At 38.1% G+C, this 21,055-nt stretch overlaps 1 protein-coding gene across 1 annotated transcript in view; it reads right to left on the reverse strand.

Moving 5' to 3' along the window:
* Positions 1 to 4,833: 4,833 nt before the first annotated feature.
* adamts18 (ADAM metallopeptidase with thrombospondin type 1 motif, 18) overlaps positions 4,834 to 21,055 on the reverse strand; it is a 58,907-nt gene continuing 42,685 nt past the window's right edge. Inside the window, exons 17-23 of the mRNA XM_067400609.1 lie at positions 18,891 to 19,011; positions 18,125 to 18,251; positions 10,832 to 11,036; positions 9,312 to 9,506; positions 7,161 to 7,409; positions 6,893 to 7,064; positions 4,834 to 5,112 (exon numbers count right to left, since the gene is read on the reverse strand). Coding sequence (XP_067256710.1) covers positions 4,994 to 5,112; positions 6,893 to 7,064; positions 7,161 to 7,409; positions 9,312 to 9,506; positions 10,832 to 11,036; positions 18,125 to 18,251; positions 18,891 to 19,011 — 1,188 coding nt within the window. The 3' untranslated portion in view covers positions 4,834 to 4,993. The remainder of the gene's footprint in view (positions 5,113 to 6,892; positions 7,065 to 7,160; positions 7,410 to 9,311; positions 9,507 to 10,831; positions 11,037 to 18,124; positions 18,252 to 18,890; positions 19,012 to 21,055) is intronic.

Raw genomic sequence — 21,055 nt, forward strand, 5'->3', positions numbered from 1 at the left:
AATGTATTTTTCCATTTGTTCATGATTAGAAACACGTTTAAATTCGAGTGAGGAACAAATGAAACACACTGTCAAAGACCAAGAGTTCATTTATGGAGATCCAGAAGTTATACATCTAAAATAAATCAAAGTACCCCTGGTTCAGGTGGAGGAAAAAAAAAAAAAAACATCTACTTTTAAAAGTGACCTTTTGCACTTATTAGTGTATGCAAATAACCCTTCAAGTAAGTGGGGATTGGTAATGAAGTGTTTGGAATGAAACGAGGACAGAATGAGTGCTGGTGCTATACCGCATGTGCCATCTGCTCCAATATTTATTGGTAGAGCAGGACCGTCATTCCTGAACCCTGTGCAAAGATTACTAAGGTGAGACTTCACTCTTCTGTTAAGCTCAAGACAGTAGCCCAACAGCTACAGCACACAGAGAGATAGAAACAGAAAGACATGAAGAGCACTAACAAAGTAAACTGAGATGAGGTCCCAAGTCCTGAGAGGCTTGGATTTGTTAGCTGCTCCTCCTCCTCCTCCTGAACATGACACTCATTCCTGCACACTAATTGGTCCCTCCAAAGTGACAGAGCAACCTTCTTTACTCTCTTTGACACTCATCTGGGACAAGCACAGCCCTCTTGTACTCCGTGTGGGAGACAGCACTGCATGAACTGCACACAAATTACACACTCATACTGGCACTCATACACAAACATAGTTCATCCGCCAATGGACCCACTACATATTTCGGCAGAAGCACTGATCTTCATTAATGATAAATCTATCTGGTCTGCTTTCGTTTTCTGTGGCGATCCGATGAGATTGTGACTCAACTTTCAGGTCAGAGCAGCTCCACAGAGAAAATTGGAGCATGTTAATGTTTGTTAAAATCAGAAACTTGAATGATGGGAATGTAGGTGCTCTCTTAACTAGAGGATTTTGACCACTGGAAAAGATTAAGTTAGTTTGTAAACATACAAGAGTAGAGGGGATTTATACTGAAGTAAACATAAGATTGTGATGTACGGTAAGTTGAATTCACTGTAGGTTGTTTTGAAAAAAAAAACAAAAAAAGGTCACAGTGGAATGAGAATGTGCACTACACTACTTATTGCATCCAAAACACTAATTCACTGATTCAACAGATTCATTGATTCAATGTAAAGCAGTCATGTAAAGTATTAAGCAGCATTAGGGTGTGGTCACATTTACCATTGTTCGGCAAATTTTCGCAGACAAAATCTAGTAATTTCATAAGGAATCCATGCAATCAGGAATTCTGCGAGAAAAGATTTTTCCACACAGATTTTCGAAACAGGTAACATGGATTCAGAGTATTTACCAACAGAAAGGTGCTTAGTTTTAACATGACAATGGACTTTTTGCTGCAAAATTTTGAAGAAATTTCACTACTGTGACTGCACCTTTAGACTAAATGATTACAGGCATTGTGTAATGCAGACACGAGAAAAATGTGAGATGCAGTGCGAATGAAGAGTTAAAAAAAAAAAAAGAAGAAAAAAAAAGAACATCTCAAAACAGGATTTTATGAAATGTGCTGCAACCAAAACTGAAAATATCTAAAAAGCAGAATTGAAAGCTACTATTTTTGAAATGAAAATAATAATAATAATATTGCTATAGAGGTGCTAATGTGTGAGGCGTTGGAAAAAAGCGTACAAAGATTGAGTATGTGTTTACATAGAAAAACTGTTAAAAAGCAGTGGAGTGGAACAGATGTAGTGTTTCAGTTCTGTCCAGATCTGCTGGTAAACATACTCTTTTATGGGTTCGGCTGGTGCTCAAATAGCAAACACAACTTCTAGTGTACTTCAGGTGTGCACATTAACCAGAGTAGCTCCAATGTTCATTTGGTGCTCTTCAATGTAGCATATAAATGAGCTGATGATGGAAAAATGTCTCAAGTTACGCATGTAACCTGATAACGCTATGAGGAACGCCTCTGCGTGAACCATTGTCTAAAATGCTTATCAAATCGTATTGACCATGACATCAACAAGGTGTGACCCGAAAGTATATAAGAGGTGCCTAGAGAACATGAAGGGGACTGTTCAGCATGCGGCCCCAAGGCACAGCAAGGAGGCATGGTGTCTCGTTTCCCTGTTCTCAGGGGACCATGGTTACATGTGTAACCTGAAATGATAGTGCTTCAAACAAAACAGTCCCTGAAGATGAAAAGAGGGTGACATGTTCTCTAGGCACCCCTTTTATACTTTCGGGTCACACCTTGATGATGTCATGGGCTGTCGCCGGTCAATGCCATTGCTGTGATTTGATAAGTGTTTCACTGGTTCACACGGAGGCGTTCCTTATAGCATTCTGACACAGTTCCCTTTCGAAAGGGAACTCTTAATGGCTTTAACCAATGGTCACATCTCCAGTTATAAGAGAACAAAGAGAGATACACTGTAAAAAAATTGCTGTAAAAAATTGACAGATTTCGACAGTAACGTGCTGTTTTACATTAAAACAGTAATATACCGTAGAAAACAATGCATTCTGGCTAATATTTGACATTTTTCAAGAAAGTAGCCTACAGCAATATACCGTGAATTAACAGCGCACAAAGTCGACACTCGGAGGCTGTGTTCCAAATCACACCTTATACCCTCATTCACTATTACCTATATTAGTTCACTAATGTAGTCCACTTGACAGATTGAATGAACACATGTGTGAATTCAGACACTGATGAACACCTGCTGTTAACAAGCAGAATCACTGAAGAAAAGAGAAACAACAAGAACAGAAAAGAACTGAAGATAAAAGAAGACATAAAATCTCTCAAGATCTGATTAAACAACACCACAAACAGCATTACCAGCTTCACAAACATCTACAGAAGTTCATATTGAGAACTAACAGAGGTTTAGATGTTGTTTTATTGTTTCGTTTGACGTTACCATGATAGAGATCAGTGTTTGCTTTAGTTGGGCTCTTGACCCTTGACTAGTGAACATTAGTTTTTCCTTGGCTGCTGTAACAGTGTTTTTAAAACACATTTGTTGTGGCAAAAAAATCAAAAGAAAATGTGATCAGATGAGGTTAGCTAATTATTAATGGTCAAACTCACCATCTATTGGCCAGATTCATTAATCTCATCAAAGTCTAATCTAGATTGTTTTATTTATTTTTATTTATTATGATATCCCTGTGGTTCTCCAGCATGAGATCCATCAGTGTTGTGACAAACAGATAATATGAAGGATTTTGAAAACTATTTTAAAAACATTTTAAATTACTATATCACTCAGAGTCACACAGACATCAACAATTGGCATATGAATCTCAACAATAGTGGCAATCATAAGCTTCATGCTGCAATGCATGCTGGGTACAAAAATCCATGACTCCCAGCATGCAAGAGCCCAACGAAAGCAAACACAGATCTCCATCGTGGTAACGTTAAATGAAACAATAAAACAACATCTGAAGCTCTGATTATTCTCAATATGAACTTCTGTAGACGTCTGACAGAAATAAAGTCAATCTGGTTAGTAAGTTAAGTAAAGCTGGTAATGCTGTTTTTGTTGTTTAATCCTCCTCTGCTGAGATCTTGAGAGATTTAATGTCTTTTATCCTCAGATGATTTCATCTAAGGCTGTGGCTGGAAGTCTGTTGTAGTTATTGTGTTTCTGCTTGTCTTTTTTCTTTTCCTTCAGTGATTCTGCTTGTTAACAGCAGGTGTTCATCACTAATTCTCAATTATCACTTAATAATTTAATTATCTCATTAACTTCAACACTGCTTCAGTGTTACTCTAACACTAGTAGCGTGGAGACATACAAGTGTTCATTTAAAACTTAAGATTTTGCTGTGGGGTTAAAAGGGTTAAATTTGTAAGATTAAAAAAAAAAACAGAGTGAAATGAAATTTAACAGTAATCAACTGTAAATTAATTTACGGCAACATACTGTAAAAAAACAGCAATTTACTGCCAACCCTGCTAACAGTAGATTACCATAAAATAAAGGATAAAAGAGTAATATTCTGTCAAACGTAACAGTCAGATTTACTATATGAAACAAGTTAATTTCACGGAAATGTTAGTGAAAGTTAATAGAAAAAAGTTATGCAAAGTCAATAACTGATAAGGAGAGTAAATAGTGAACTGAAGTGTTTTGTGTTTTTGTTCAAAATGATATAGGAGAGATCTTTTAATTAATTAATTAATTTGGGGGTTTATCGTTATGCTGGAGAGTAGAGCCTGTGCTTCAGTCAGTGATGAGCTGAAAAACACTGATGTTATGCTGCATGTTGCTTTACTGAAAGGCAGTAACTTTGTCGCTTCTGATGCAGCGATAAGCTGTTTGCTAAGTACTTTAACACATATGTGTGCTATTGCTAGCTTAGACAAGCTGCAAAGATATGAATTAAAGTCATGTTTTTAATTGTTTCACTATTATACATTAAGTGTTTGCAGTTAAGAAATTTTTAGCTGACTCAAATGAAATAAGTTCACAGTACTAACGCTGTATAAATACTAGTTTTTAAACTCGAACTGTTTGAAGCGATCAGTTTCCCAAATTAAATGAGTTCATTTCCATGGTAGTATTACGATAACATACTGTACAAAAGGAGAACTGTAAATTTATGGTAGAGGGCTGCAAATTAACAGCACATTACCAGCAACTACATCTGCCAGTAGATTACCGTTATTTTACAGCACAATTTTTTACAGTGTATTTACAAAATAAATGTTCTGCAGATTGGTAATTGAAGAACCACAATTCTAGTTATGATACGTCATCGATGAAGCCAGAATCTGGTGCAATTGTCCAATGTACAGAGTTTCTCGAGTTCCTCGGATACCAGGCTCTCGTTATCTCTCATCAGTCCAAGGAATGCCTCCACTGGAATGCCTCTTTCTGTGCCACATCTCGCAAATATCAACTTGTCCGTAGTGGTCATCTTTATCACAATGATTTACAGATCTCAAAGAGTCAGTGAGGAGGCTTGTGGGAAGTGAAGATCTTCTGCTTTACTGTCTTTTGGCAGAGCAGGACTTGCAGCATTGTTGACCGTAGAATTTGTGATTACAAACACCATGCTGAGGCACCAGATGACACCAGCTGAAAAAGTCGATGCAAGGCTGGTCTTCTGTTATTAGGAAGACACATAATGACTATTATTTATTTTGAGCCTTAAAAACAACAGTGTGCACACAAGTACTCAGTGTTTTTGTAAGTACTGTTTACTCTAAATAGAGACATTGTGGCGATGTTGCAAACCACTTGGAATTACTGCACTGGCATACTGATAAGGACCTGACCTGCTCTCTGAAGGCCCTCACACTCAGTTCTCCCATGAGAATAAATAATTATGCAAACGCTTCTGTTCTCTGTGTTATGTGCCATGTGCTACCAGAGAAAGATTTTTTTACATTCTCAATATCACTATAATTAAACATGGCAATCATGATTTGTTAATTTAAACAATATTGTTTAATCACACAATGTAAGCCAGTTTATTATTGATAAATAGTGGCACACATTGTCATTTGACCTTACAATGTGGTCTTAAATCAACAAAAAAAAGGGCATTGTTTTTACTACTACATAATAAATAAGTGTAAACACCAGTGATGTTTATCAAGCTTGATAATTATGATACATATGTAATCAAGGCAACAATAACATTTAACACTATAGAAAATATACATGCATTTACACAATTGGCAGATGCTTCATCTAAAGCAACGTAAAGTACATTCATGGTAAACATTTTATCAGTATATATGTTTCCTGAGAATCCAATCCATGATATTACTAACATCATGCTCTGCTAGTTAAGCTACAGAACAAGATATGAGAGTTCATAACAAATTCATCAGTATGTCTACTCAGGCATTGCAGGTACTGTTAAGTGAGATAACAGCTGAGGTAAAAGTTGGGGTGGTGTGGCGTCGTGTAGTGTTCAAGGTGTCAACCGAAGTTTGCTGGTTTGATCCATGAGCCAACACCATTGTTGTTATAAGCAGGACAATTGATAATGTCCCTGCAAAGAGGTGATGACTATGTTCTGTGGCAAATCAATTTCCCGGCTGTGTGCTATTCTGAATCTGAAAGGAAGGGAGGAGTCTAACAATGGGAGCAGATTAACTACATTTCACTTCACACTGTGTAAACAGCCTGGTCATGCAGATTTACGTACGACATGAAGAAGATCAGGCTGTTCCTATTTGAATCTCCAGCACAAGACCTATCTAGGCTCTTGTAAAACTCTAGATTGCAATGTTCTACTCGCTGACCACGGCCAACATTCACAATAAAACTCAACTCACACTTCACTTCTCTTTGTCTCACTTCACTGGTTTGATTCTCAGGAAAACTGATAAAATGTATACATTATCGTCCAAAAGTTTGGGGTCAGCAAGATTTTATTACTATTATTATTATTATTACAATTTAAAATAACTGTTATCTATTTGAATTTATTTTAAAATGTAATTTATTCTCATGATGGGAATTTTCAGCATCATTCCTCAAGTCTTCGGTGTCACATGAACCTTCAGAAATCATTCTAATATGCTGATTTGCTGATGAAGAAACATTTCTTAATATTATCATTAATAATAATTGTGCTGCTTAATATTTTTGTGGAAAACATGACATTTCTTTCAGGATTCTTTGATGAATAGAAAGTTCAAAAGACTTATTTGAAATGGAAATGTTTTGTAACAATATAAATGCCTTTACTGGCAATTTCAATCCATTTAATGCATCCTTGCTGAATAAAAGTATTAATTTCTTTAAAAAAAAATAAATAAATAAAAGTACTGATCTCAAACTTTTGAACAGTGGTGTACACTGAAGTTGCTTTTGGATTTAAGTGCCTTCTAAATGAACAAACGTAAATTCAAAGGCAAACCAGCTTGTACCTTTAAGTGTGGGTGATGGAGGTGGGACTGGGATTGGAGCAGGACAGAAGTGAGTATTGCAGGCTCGTGAGCTTATGGGTCTCTGATGAGGTAAACAGCCCACTGACAGACGCCCCTGTCTCAGACACTGAACGCTCCGTGTCTGCACCCCACCGCCACAGGACACAGTGCACTGAAAGACACATGGATAGGACAGGAAGCTTAAAGGTCTGGCAGAATAGAAACAGAACAGATCCCTGATTGGTTATAAAGAGCTCGTTGTGCATACCTGCAGCCAAGGAGAGGAATACCAGCCCAAAGTCAAAGAAGTGCCGCCCCTGTCTGGACCAGGCTGGAGGAGCAGGGGTGGTGGGGGCTCTGGGCAAGGGCCGTTATTACAAGCTTGCTCGAGGTCTGCTTGGGGCTTCCGTAGGTTCCTGCACCTCCTTGTAGGGAACTCTGTGTAGCCTCCTTGGGAGTCTTTCTCCCCACAATGCAGCTCTCTTCTCCTTACTCCTGCTCCACAGGAGGCCGAACACTGCATAAAACAACCAGACAATCAGATAATAACGTATATAAACATAAATATTCCGCTGACCCCTTGATACAAGGTCGGCTCATGCCTCCATAGCAACGGCCAACAGTGCTGCTAGTTTGGAGAAGAGAGAGACACTTAAGTGCAAATGCAGAGCGGAGAGTGCCACTTAGCTGTCTGGAATCAAATGCTTGTTTTTAGATATTCATGCACAGATGTTGCTCTAACCACTTGCTCAAATTATATTGTGCATCTTAGGATGCATCAACATTCATCCAGATTTGAAAACACATCTTTTTCTGTACATTTTGGCCTTCTGTCCACAAAGATACAGCGTTTCTTGTGCTATGTGCTATTCAATTGCACATTGTTGGTAAAGATAAATGTTACTTGGTACAATCTTCATATTACGTCCCCTCAAAAATGAAAGAAAATGTAATGGTAATTGCTGTTCTGCATCAGTCAAAATATGAGGGCATGTGTTGGACATGAATGATTGTGCACCAATAAAATTGCGATTACTGGAAACACCAGTAAGAGGTGGGATATTTTGCTAATAAAGTGATCATGCCAGAGGAATAGCATGAGAACTTTATTATGTCTGGTCTCTCAGTAACAGTTACATATGCACAGTAAGATGATTTAAACGTTTTCCGATATTTCAGTGCGGACGAGCAGCTTTTGAAAATGGTAGTATGAACAAAGACCATTTTGAAGCAAAAACACAGTACATTTTTTAAAGGTCCCGTTTTTCATGTTTTTTGAAGCTTTGATTGTGTTTATAGTGTGCAATATAACATGTGTTCATGTTTCGCGTGTAAAAAAACACAGAATTTTTCACATAATTTACTTATCTGTATACCGCTGTTTCCACTGTCATAAAAACGGGCTGATGGCTTCCTTGTTCTATGAAGTCCCTCTTTCAGAAATACGTAACGAGTTCTGATTGTGCCAGCGGTTCCTGTGTTGTGATTCGACAGCAGCTTAGCGCTCCTTGCCCGGAAAGGTCACGCCTCTTACCATAACGTGTGCTGCACATAGTTTTACATGTGGATTATTGTGGTGTTGTGCCGAATGAACACAAAAGACAATAATTCCCGAGAGACTGAACTCTTTAATCTCCACAAGCAGCGACAGAAAATGTACAACGTTAGCACTCACTCAGAAGAGTACCTCATACGGAAAACAGCCATATACATAAACATAGTCCCCTCTTGTGGCCATTATGTGCACTGCAGTCCAACATTAACTATTGCAGTAAGGATACCACAATTATAATTTTCGGGAACCGAGTTAAACATAAATTGTAACCATTGATCTCTAAGTACAGCGTCCCTGGGAAGGCCAAACAAAGGTGATTGGACTGCGGGATGAAAATAACACAGTTTCGACAACATGGCGACAAACACACTCTACAAACGCAACTCTTGCTCTTCTCCGTGGAAGCGCAACAAGACCCCCCCCCCCTTTTTTTGTGTATTCCTGTGGGCGGAGGTTAGTCAAAAAACTGTTTTAGTGACGTCATTAAAGAAGGAAGTAGAGGGATGTAGTCCAAACTGGCTGTTCGATGTAGGCGACTTCTGTTAAATAAAATATCTCGCTTGGCATTGAACTTTGAGCTTTAAAATTTTACAGATTTTATTTATACTCTAACAACAACATTACACACTAACTAAAGTTTGAAACATGGGATCACGAAGAACGGGACCTTTAATGTATCCGAATTTATACAGACATAGCCTTCGATGCAATGTTTTCCAGTCATATAGTAATGGCATGTATGTTGACTGAATATGGTGCACATTAATGATTCTGCATCAGGGTTAAATGGGTGAATATATGTGCAACTGTCTGTTTGTGTGAGCGCTTCTCCATAACCTTTGCTATTCCTATGAGGGGTCTTACCTCTCCCCAGGTGGTAGTTATCCACTGAAGACGCTCATTCTTGGGGCAGCGGCTCAGCACACATGTCTCTTGGGCTTTGGGCTTCAGGTGTAATTTACACATGCTGTCAGGCACCACCACAGCCCTGGCACCTGGATCAGTGCTCCTGCAGAAAACACTGCGCTTCTTCAACCCTCGCCCACAGGTCTTCGAGCACTAGAGAGAAGGAAGGAAAGAAAGATAAACAGAGAGAGAGAGTTACCCTCGTGTGGTCTTTGAGTGATGTTAGTTTAAACATTGTAAAGGTCACAGTGGCATGCAGTTCACCTCAAACAAGAGTTGAAATGAACTCTGGAGACAGGCGGTGTGAACTCATCCTGACCTTTAGGAGGAATTTAGTCAATATCAACTACTACTGCAAAATCTTCTCAAAGATCTCAAACTGTTTATGCAAAACACTGATTTATGATTTAACCTATTGCATAAGATTAGACTGAAGAAAAAAAAATGATTAAGGATTCAACATTGCTGCTAATGATGAAATGAACTCTGGTGGTGTGTTTCGACATTCTCTGTGGCTTGTGTGTGTGTGCATGGAAAGATCAAGTTCAGTGTACACAAATATATTATTGCAAATATACACACACAAACAAAAAACAACAAGAAAAGATATTGCAATATATTAGATTAAACCATGTTTAAAGTACTAATTTATCTAAAGAGGCGAGAGGCGATATGATTGGTCATTTTAGAAGTCCAGAATAGATTCTTAACCTGAGCAATGCAAGTGAGAGGGATGGAGTACAATGTGTTACATGTGCAATAACAGCAGGGGGCAGTAGTGTTTCAGCACTAATGTGACATACAGAATGATTTTGCATTATATTGTTCTGGGCATCTCAAATCTTCACCTCATATTTGGGTCATTGCTGTTATGCAGTGTATTTCGAGCACTTTTCAAAACTGAATACACTTTAGGTAGGTATTTCTATAAAAGGGTATAGCAGAATTTCAGAAACATGTTCTGGTCAAGCTCAAACAACTATACTTTATTCATTATAACTTGATTATTTTTACAAAGGCAAGAAAATGAACAGGATCAAATTAAAGAGCTAAAATTGCTCATTGTTAGCCTCATGGAAGGAATGAGAGTTAGATTACATAAGGTTTAGTGAACATGAAACCTGACATTAATTTTAATGTTTTGTAACCATCTTTTAATTTTTTATAATATCATACCGATTTCTGTAACTTTATCTAACAGGATGGAATGTTTTAAAGTGAGACAATCTTGCTCATTCCACAGAACATCACAGAATTCAACCCACTGCTAATGTCAGAACCTGGCTTTTGTTAGGGATTTTACAAAAGAATAGCAGAATTTGCAAAAACTGTTTTGCACTGTGACTGTTGGGTTTCACAACTATTCAAACATTTTCCTGGTAAAATGTATTTGAGTTTCATTTCTTCCTCTATTGACTTTAGTTGTGTACCTTATGATGACATCCTGTTGTGTAGGTTGCATGTTCATGTAAACATACCTGTGACCAGGAGCCAGTGCTCCACTCTGGAGGACATGTGTGTGTGTTGCAGGGCTGTAGTTGAGCCGGAGCCATTACTGGACATAAGGAGTGAGCCGCCACCTCTTCACGCTGGTATGTCACCTTCCTCATGCAACGGATGTTTCGCGTCTGCTGCCCGCCTCCACATGTTCTGCTGCACACTCCCCATTTGCCTGTCGTCCAACTGTCAAGACAAATGATTTGACCTTCAGAAGAGAACATTGTGTTCGAACATTTCAGCATATTTTAACATGGAAGAGGACACTTTGCATCCATACGACACAGGTACTTGACACTCAAATACACACAAGGGCTTCATTAAAAAAAATCTACCTAATGTGATGATCATTAGATTATGACCAATCTGATTACTCTGTAAACAACACGATGGAAAGACTAATAAAGAAACCACATACATCTGTCTGCATCCACCCCACCCTCTCCCTGTGGCCTCATATAGGCATATGAACTTATTTATGTTTCCAGCCTAAGAGTTTAAACATTATCAATGGATGCAGACATCTTGAGATATATGGTTTATAATTATGCAATTTTCACATGACAAAATATTACAAAACACAGATTTTGCAAGAAAATTAGACATTCCAAAGTTCTGTAATAGATGGATCCGTTTCACTGCAGCAATATGATGAACAACAGCTGGAATTGATCAATTCCTTCTGAATACTCACAATATGTCAAATTTGCTTTTGGACACTATTTGAAAAAAAAAAAAAAAAGAATCTGTCAGAATTTGTAGTCACATTGTGAATGCACGTTTTCTGTAGCACATTAAAACGCGATACACGGAAAAGGAATTACAAAAGCATAAAGAATTGACGGAATATTGTTCTTCAGTAATGTATTTAAAGTAATTTCAGCTCAGGTTTTCACATACTCAGATACAAATGTATAGTATAATGCAATGTAAGTCGCTTTGGATAAAAGCGTCTGCCAAATGCATAAATGTAAATGTAAATGTAAACAAGGACATTTTTCATGTTTTTTGTAAATGTTGATGCATGTTTAATCTAATATTGCCTTAATAAAACCAAATATAATAATCAAAAGCTTAGGGTCAGTATAATTTAAACTTAAAAAAAAAAACCTTTAAGTTTCTTTGCTCACCAAGGCTACATTTATTTAATTAAATACAGTAAAACAGTATCATTGTGAAATATTATTGCAATTTAAAATAGTTGTATATTAATGAAAATTATTAAAATAATTAATAATAAAATAAATGTAATTTATTCCTGTGATGCTTAAGCTGAATTTTCAGCAGCTAATAAAACTGTGATACTTTTTTCAGGATTTTGTGATGAATAGAAAGTTATAAAGAACAGCATTTATTTGAAATAGAAATCTTTTGTAACATTATAACTGCTTTTACTTTCACTTATGATTAATTTAATGCATCCTTGCTGAACAAAAGTATTAATTTCTTTCAAAAAAAAAAAAAAATCAAATCTGACTGACCCCAAACCTTATTAGAATGGTAGAGTAAAATGTGTACATTTGGTTTCTGTTTGCACTTTTCCATCAAATAAAATGTTATTTTTGTGGACTAAAAAATATACTTAAAGGATATGACCTGACAAAATTATGTCTAAAAGACAAAAAAAAATGTTTTTTTAAATCAACAGTGATGCCACAGCAGCTTTCTTCCAGTGCTCAGATTGCAACTATGTCCTTGCTTCTTTTGGCTGTGGATAAAAAGAGGCTTTAAAATAGATCTGGGCAGGCCATGGAGAGATTAGAGCAAATGACAGCTATGACGAGAGCCGTGGCCGCAACACCGGACAGACGCCCCGGGTCGAGTTCTTAGAAGACCCGGTTCCACCCAACCACTCACACAGACCTGAGCCACGGAGCTGAGAAAAATCCTTTAATTTGCTCTCCAGCCATCTGACAAATTGGAGGGAGATGGTTAAACAGCTATTTTAATTGAGGAAAGAAACACGATCCACAGCACAATATGCCTTTTCACTGCCTCTCGTGCTCTCCTTGCCACATAAATGACAATGTGTCATTGGTCAAAGAGCTGACATGCCGTGCCTCACTGCAAACCACTGCTGGCTCTTGTTTTAATTTTGTATTTCTGGAATCTTTCAATAACTTGCATATTTCAAGCCATACAATTAAAGGAGACATATCTTTGGGGACAATACTGTGGACTGCTTCACATTTCCGGATACGGTCTGATTTTGCTGGCATTTTCTCCATGTCTGCCCAAAATGATTCACCCATAATACATACTTATTCCACATCACTTTTTAGCATTCTCTGTGGAATGCTTTTGGTTTGGAAGCATTTGTCAGTTTAAGAGCTCTGAGAGAACCATGTATTTTCCTAAACCCACTCGACTTTTTGAATTCTTTTGCTAAAAATATCACTTCAAACAAACCAAAGCATGTGCATTAACAACTTTAGCTATGTTTAGTTGGACGATATTGGAAATTGTCTTTATTGTTATTCATTACAGTAGTCTTTGGTTTATTCAGTGATCAGGTGTCACTAAGATTTTTTGAAAGTCTTTAATGCTCACCAAGGCTGTATTTCTATTTTGATTAATTATTACAGTTTAAAATGACTGTTTTCTAGGTGAATATATTTTAAAATGTAATTAATTCCTAAGCTTCAGTGTCACATGATCCTTAAGAAACCATTCTATACGCTGCTTTTGTGCTGCTTAAAGGGATAGTTCAACCAAAAATGAAAATTTGATGTTTATCTGCTTACCCCCAGCGCATCCAAGATGTAGGTGACTTTGTTTCTTCAGTAGAACACAAATGATGATTTTTAACTCCAACCGTTACCGTCTGTCAGTCAAATAATGAGAGTGGATGGGAACTTCTGCTATAAGAGTAAATAAAACTTGCATAGACAAGTCCAAATGAAACCCTGCGGCTCGTGACGACACATTGATGTCCTAAGACACGAAACGATCGGTTTGTGCGAGAAACCGAACAGTATTTATATCATTTTTTACCTCTAAAACACAACTATGTCCAACTGCATTCAGCATTCGCTTAGTAAGGTCTGATCACGCTCTGACAACGGCAGTGATGTCTCGCTCTCATTGAAGTATATGCGCGACACATCACTGCCGCTGTCAGAGCGTGATCAGACCTCACTAAGCGAATGTGTCTTAGGACATCAATTTGTCGTCACGAGCCGCAGGGTTTAATTTGGACTTGTCTAAGCAAGTTTTATTTACTCTTATAGTAGAAGTTCCCATCCACTCTCATTATTTGACTGACAGACGGCAGCAGTTGGAGTTAAAAATCATCATTTGTGTTCTACTGAAGAAACTAAGTCACCTACATCTTGGATGCGCTGGGGGGTAAGCAGATAAACATCAAATTTTCATTTTTGGGTGAACTATCCCTTTAATATTTTGGGGGAAACGAAACCATGATATATTCATTTTCGGGATACTTTGATGAATAGAACAGCATTTCGTCGAAATAAATGTTTTTGTATCAACGCAAAGGCTTGTCTGCACTTGAAGAGTGCCAGTTGAAGACAAAAGCAAACATATAATCATACAACAGAGCTAAGAAACTTTAAGAAAAGCACTGCAAAAGTCTTTAAGGCATGCGCATTAATCTTTTCATGACATTTTAGGGAACAAATCAAGCTGGCCGCTTCTGGACCCGGCCCATGTTTGAAGTCACCGTGCTCCACGCTTCACAGAAGCAGCATTTGCAGCAGGAAGCACGTCGTCAGACTGAGTCCTGTAGGCCATAGTCTGGAGATTAGCGCTCGATTCCTGGTCAACTAGATGTGCTCAATCCCCACAGGGATGCTGTCTGTCTTGCTCCATAATAAAACATGGGCAGACCTGTCAACAGTGAAGATATTTGCTGGAAAGATAAGCAGAAGCTTCTGTCTTTCTCTCCTGTTTTGAATGCATGCCCATAATTTTTCTGGAAGTGTTTCCAAAGGTCTATTTATTTTCCCTTTCCTGCACCCTGTTTTTAGTTTTCCTCTTTTCAGCAGTCATAAATCAAAGTACATAATGCCTCAAACAAATAATGATTCAGGAGTTTAAAGTCACTATCATAAGGCTATGATGTCATTCAGTATGCGGGGGAAACAGACTCGGCTCTGCATACAGTGGGGAAGGTCATTAGTAAGTGTGGGATTTAGGACCTGTCTGTCTGAACAATAAACACACTTTACAGTATGACCTAGACGGAGAGAAAAAAAAAAAATCCATCAAGAGATGACGGCCATTTAAGATATATCTTTTATATAACCCATTGTACCTTTATTTGAAAAGCTCTTAAATGTATGAAAATGAAAATTCAGTCATCATTTACTCAACCTCATGTCGTTCCAAACCTGTATGGCTTTATTTCTTCTGCAGAACAAAGGTATTTTGTTTTAACATTTTTTTGTTCACATATGAAAGTAAATGTGGTCCAAAACAACACTGGAGCTCACTGACTTTCATTGTATGAACAAAAAAAAAAAAAAAAATTGTTGAATAAAGTCATTTTTTTTTTTTTTGCCACTGTCACGTTGACTATTTTAACCATGTCTTTACTACTTCTCTGGACCTTGAATGTGGTAATTTCTTTGCTTTCTATGGGAGATAAAAAAACTCAGATTTCATCAAAAATATCTTAATTTGTGTTCTGAAAATGGGTTTGCGGGTTTGGAAAGACATGAGGGTGAGTAATTAATGACAGAAATGTCTTTTTTTTGTGAACTAACCCTTTAAGAGCTTTTCAAATGTAGGTACGACAGGGTAACTAACTCATTGTGTGACCCAAAGAATGGTGATGATGTCAATGAGGTGTGACGCCAACTGAAGGAGTCTGGGATCACTGGTAATCTCTACCGGTAATCAAAGTACCTCTGCTCAACAAGTTAAAGCGTCATAGGGTTACAGGCAGACATTGGTGGTGAGTGATGGAAACCTGTGCAGTCTGTCTCCACATATCCAGCACCGCCACAGACATGCTGCTCTCCCGTCAACCCTTGCCGTTGTTTTCAATTACACTGTTATTGGACTATTTGTCAGGGTTTGAATGGGACAAGCCAAATCGGTTAGAGCTTGTTGCTGTAAGGAAACAATCATATGGTCTTGATTTCCCCTTTTAACATCGCCTCGCCATAGCCTGCACATTATAATCGGTCGCAGCCAACATTTCACACGATGTAAGGCCAGAGAGAAAGAGAGAGTGAGAAGGATGGAGGGAGGAAAGCCAGGAGGGGTGATTTGTTATCTGAGTGCCAAAATGGTGTGTCAATGCCTTTCACCCTTGCAAGTGAAGGATGCTGGGTATGTAGATGCCTCTGTAAGGCAAGAGATCAGTAAATCAAGTCAAGTTGAGTGTTGCTCTTGTAAGAATGGCAGCAGGACTCTCAAAAGGAAGATAGACCGGCAGATTGACTTCAGCTTTGAGACTCCCAGAGAAAGGCTGTTTTGAGCAGCTCCTTTCATAGTCTCCAGAGCCCAGAGGAGGTTTCTGACACCTAGGCTGAGAATGTTTTTCCCATGGTCCCTCGTGAGACAGTCCCTGCTTTTCTTTCTCTTTTTTTTTCCATGCAAAAAGATCATTAAGCATGTCTTTTGTTAAGTGCCTTTTTTTTCATTTATCCTCCTCATTTCCAAATATAACATTACCCTTTTCACTCATTATATAGTGTGAGTCTTTGATAAATATGACTCCAGTTGTTGGAATATTTGAGTAGTATTTCACTGTAGTCAACAAAAAGACAAGACAGAACGAAAGACTAGTATTTGTGTGAATATATCCCTTATTGAGAAAGCTGGGATGCCTATGTGTGTATGTGGGCTTGTGTTTGTATAATTTAAGAGGTGCGTGTGTGGCAGGCTGTGGCTTGGAGCTGGAGTTTGGGCAGTGAGGGAGCAGTCAGTCCCTGTCTGGTGGCTATGTTAATCCTGTTTTCTTTAGGGAATAAAACAGAGAGGAGAACCAGAGGAAGAACGTGAATCTTCAGAGCTTTACGTTGAGTTCTGCTCACGCTGAAGCCACCACAGCTGATTTCAGACAGACACACCAGGGCACCAATAGTGCTGGAGAGCTGGGTTTAAACCACTGAGAATTGAACTAAGAATGCTTTTTAAATTCCATTCCAATTTATGAATGTGGTGTAGAATTGCAAATGAATTTAAGGAAGTGGAATTAAATTAAACTTAAAAAAAAAAACTTATTTGAAATGAATATTTTCTAAATGCATGTTATTATTGTTATTGTGAATTGGTGGATGGGGGAATGGCGCTACTTCTGTTACATCGTAACTTTAAGTCTTGTATGTATGTTTTATTATCTTTTATATTTAATACATTAAAGAGTTAGTTTACCCCAAAATGAAAATTCTGTCATTAATTACTCACGCTTATCTCGTTCCACATCCGTAAGACCATTGTTCATCTATGGATTTATTTAAAATAAATTTAAAAAAGGCTCAGTTAGGCCTGCACTGCCAGCAAGACAATTAACACTTTCAATGCCCAGAAAAGTACTGAAGATATTTTTAAAACAGTTTATGTGACTACAGTGATTTAACCTTAATGTTATGAAGCGATGAGAATAAAAACTTTAAAAAAGAATGACTTTATTCAACAATATAGTGATGGGTGATTTCGAAAACACTGCTTCATGAAGCTTGAAAGGTTTAACACTTATGACATAACAAAGCCTCATTTACTGAAATCACATGACTTTTGCAGTTTGATACACATTCTGAACAACTGATTCAAAACAAGAGATTTGTGAAACTTCGAAGCTTCATGAAGCAGTGTTTTGAAATCGCCCATCACTAGATATTGTTGAATAAAGTCGTTATTTTGTTTTTTTGGCGCACAAAAAGTATTCTCGTCGCTTCATAACATTAATGTTGAACCACTGTAGTCACATGAACTGTTTTAAATTACATCTTTAGTAGCTTTCTGGGAACTGAAAGTGTTAATTGTCTTGCTGCCAATGCAGGCCTCACTGAGCAATCGGATTTTAATTTGTGTTCCGAAGATGAACGAAGATTTTACGAGTGTGGAACGACATGAGGTTGAGTAATTAATGACAGAATTTTCATTTTTGGGTGAACTAACTCTTTAACTTTCTGACTTTCTTTTCTATGAATTGTAACTCTTAAGTTCCAATTCCAATAATTGCAATTTAACTATTTCAATTCAATTCAAATTTCAACTCATGAACTGAGAGGTAGCCAAATTTCAAGTAAGAATGGCACAGGGAAGCCAGACACAACACACACACACACAGAGACTCTTACTAGGCAGGGCAGGGCTGTGTGTTACACAGGTGAGAGCCCACTACAGGTCTGGTCTGAGGGTTGCAGAGCGAAGAGTTGACCTGCATGTGCTGATCCTGCAGACAAATTGCTTTCGTCGAGACCCGACCTGAGAGAGAGTTAGAAAGAGATATATAGGGATAAGTACACACACTCTGCATCTACTCTCTTTGGACATGTTATAGAGATCTATCTCTCCTAACAATTGTATTTCTCATGAGATAAACTAATGCATCCTCAGAGCAATCTTTTGAAAAGGAAAGCTTGAAGCACATTGTCGGTGAATGGTCTTTCTGGGGATTATGGGAGCTCAGGATGAATGGCAGTACTGTAGTGTGGCTTCTGTTGAGGCAAACAAAGCCAGGCCTCTGTCAGTGTGAGAGGCCAGGAGGGGCTGCACAGAGGTCTGCTCTAAAGAAAAGCATGAATGAAACTGTGTGAGAGCGCAGATAGAGATCTGTGCTCTGGGCATGTCATAGTGCTGTCTGTCTACCACTAACACTCAGACAACTGACTGTGAATGGAGGAGCCACCACCACAGAGATGAGCCAATGAGATTGGGAGGTCTGAAGGGAAGGAGGGGCGCACTTTTGTATTTCTGTCCTGCTCACAAAGGTGCGTTTGATGGACCTGGACAAACACACTCATACACTTCCTTCCTCAACAACACACAAGCACAGAAACTCTCCACTCTCTCACACTTTAGTCAACAAAACAAACATTTACAGTGCATTTGGCATCAACTCACCCCCAGCACAAGGTGCTGAGCAGTCAGAGCGCACCACAGACCAGGTGTAGTTGTGCTTCTTCTCTGGATGGGGTAGAGTATACTCCCATGATACACCGGGATTTTTACCCTGAAGAAGAATCTGTAGAGGAGAGATGATCACAGGTCAGTATAATCAGGTTCCTGTCTATCCAAGTATGCACTACTATTTAAACAGTTGGAAAACTGAATATTTTTCAGCAAGGAGAGTAAGTAATTTACAATTTTTCAAAAGATTTCTATTTCAAATAAATGCTGTTCTTTCGAACTTTCTATTCATGAAAGAATCAAAATGTATCATGGTTTCCACAAAAAATATCAAGCAGCACAACTGTTTTCAACATTGATAATAATAAGAAATGTTTCCTGTGCAGCAAATCAGCATATCAGAATGATTTCTGAAGGATCATGTGACACTGAAGACTGGAGTAATGGCTGCTGAAAATTCAGCTTGGCAATCACAGGAAAAAATGACATTTTAAAAAATATGTTAAAATAGAAAACAGTTGTTATTATTAGATATATTGTAATAATACTTCACAATTTTACTATTTTTTACCTTTACTCATTTTTACTTTTATTTTTATCAAATAAATCCAGCTGTGGTAAATATAAGAACCTTATTTCAAGAGCATAAAAAAGTCTTACTGACCCCAGACTTTTGAACTGTGGTATTCATGAAACAAACTGAAATAAAATATTTGAGGAATTAAATACTCCGTCTTTCGGAGCAAGGGCACAACACCGAAGCCCTTGTAGTCTGATTACCATTTATCTGCGTGATATCAGTCATTCAAACACCTAAATTATTGCTTCCATCTGAAAGAAATTGAATTTGATGCTGAATGTCTTGTTAATGTTCTTGTTTTTCAGCAAGGGAGAAGGTGCCAGAGTGTCTGGTGCTGTTTTGTGGCTCCACTGGGACTGAGAGATGACACCACAGTGTTCCTAGTGACGCTACACTGGAGGGATGTTTGAATTACATTGTCTATGTGTTTGAACTGAAGCTTGTCAGCTTGGAAAATGGCACAAGTCAACCAAACTGTGGGTTGGGTGAATCTGAATATTTTCATATAGTGGTGTTCAGTGAGACTTAATTTCCTGGGCATATTTACATCAAAGTTTATGTTTCATTAGGTAATAGTTAGTTTATGTTTCATTAGGTTATAGTATAGTTTTGGTGGCTGTTCCTGGAGAAGATGTTATAGTCATTCACGTAAGACTAGACCACAGAGGAAGTTCAGCAGGTTTCACACTGAATCTGTGCCCAGGGCCATTGAGGACGGCCTGAGGATAACTCTAATGGAGTGGAAAAGCCCTCAGACAAGAAGAGGAGCTTTGTTTTTACTTAGGCTTTGCCACATGGCGATTTTCCTCAGACTATTTGTAATAAAAAATGCAATGACACTAAATTCACTGGAACTGGTAAACCACCAAACTATATATAGAAAGTACAAACAAATCAGCTAAAAACGGATTGAATACTAAGGGTCACTGCACTCACTGAAGAGTTGCAGCAGTGTTTACACATGCCAACAGTAATTGCATGGCAGCCCAAATTTCTCGTAAGTAAGAGTACAAACTGAAGTAGTGGATTAGGCAGATGCCACCCAACCTCTAATTACTATGGATTTACCCTCAGTGAGTTAATGTTTTGAACAGGAAGAGTGTGGCAGACTGCTGCTGATGTGGGAAGATTAGCCTTAAGTCAGTCACAATAAACACAATAGATGCTCTTCAACCATTCAGATTATCAGGTTAGCTAAAACCATCAAATATCTTTACTTGCCAAACTTGGGTTCAGTTTAGTGTGACTATATGTTTTATATTAAGGGTGGAGACGCATGAATATGTGTGCATTCATGTTTTTTTGTTCAATGAGATACAAGAGACCTGTAGAGAGGCAAAGCATCTATCAACAGAACATCAGAAGGTATTGTGTAAATCAAACAAAGGTGGTGTTTGAAGGTTAGAGAACTTCTAGTGGAACTAAAACAAGTATATATCCAAGGACAGTGGCAAGTTCGCAAACTTTTAGGCTCACTTTCCTTCCAAGCATCAAGGCTGAATCTATTGCCCTGGAAGCGATCCATGAGACCCTGCACGCTAGCCTGTTCAAAGCTGGTCCAGATTTACAGTTGGCACTG

Source organism: Chanodichthys erythropterus, chromosome 11, assembly GCF_024489055.1.
Source record: "Chanodichthys erythropterus isolate Z2021 chromosome 11, ASM2448905v1, whole genome shotgun sequence".
NCBI lineage: Eukaryota > Metazoa > Chordata > Actinopteri > Cypriniformes > Xenocyprididae > Chanodichthys > Chanodichthys erythropterus.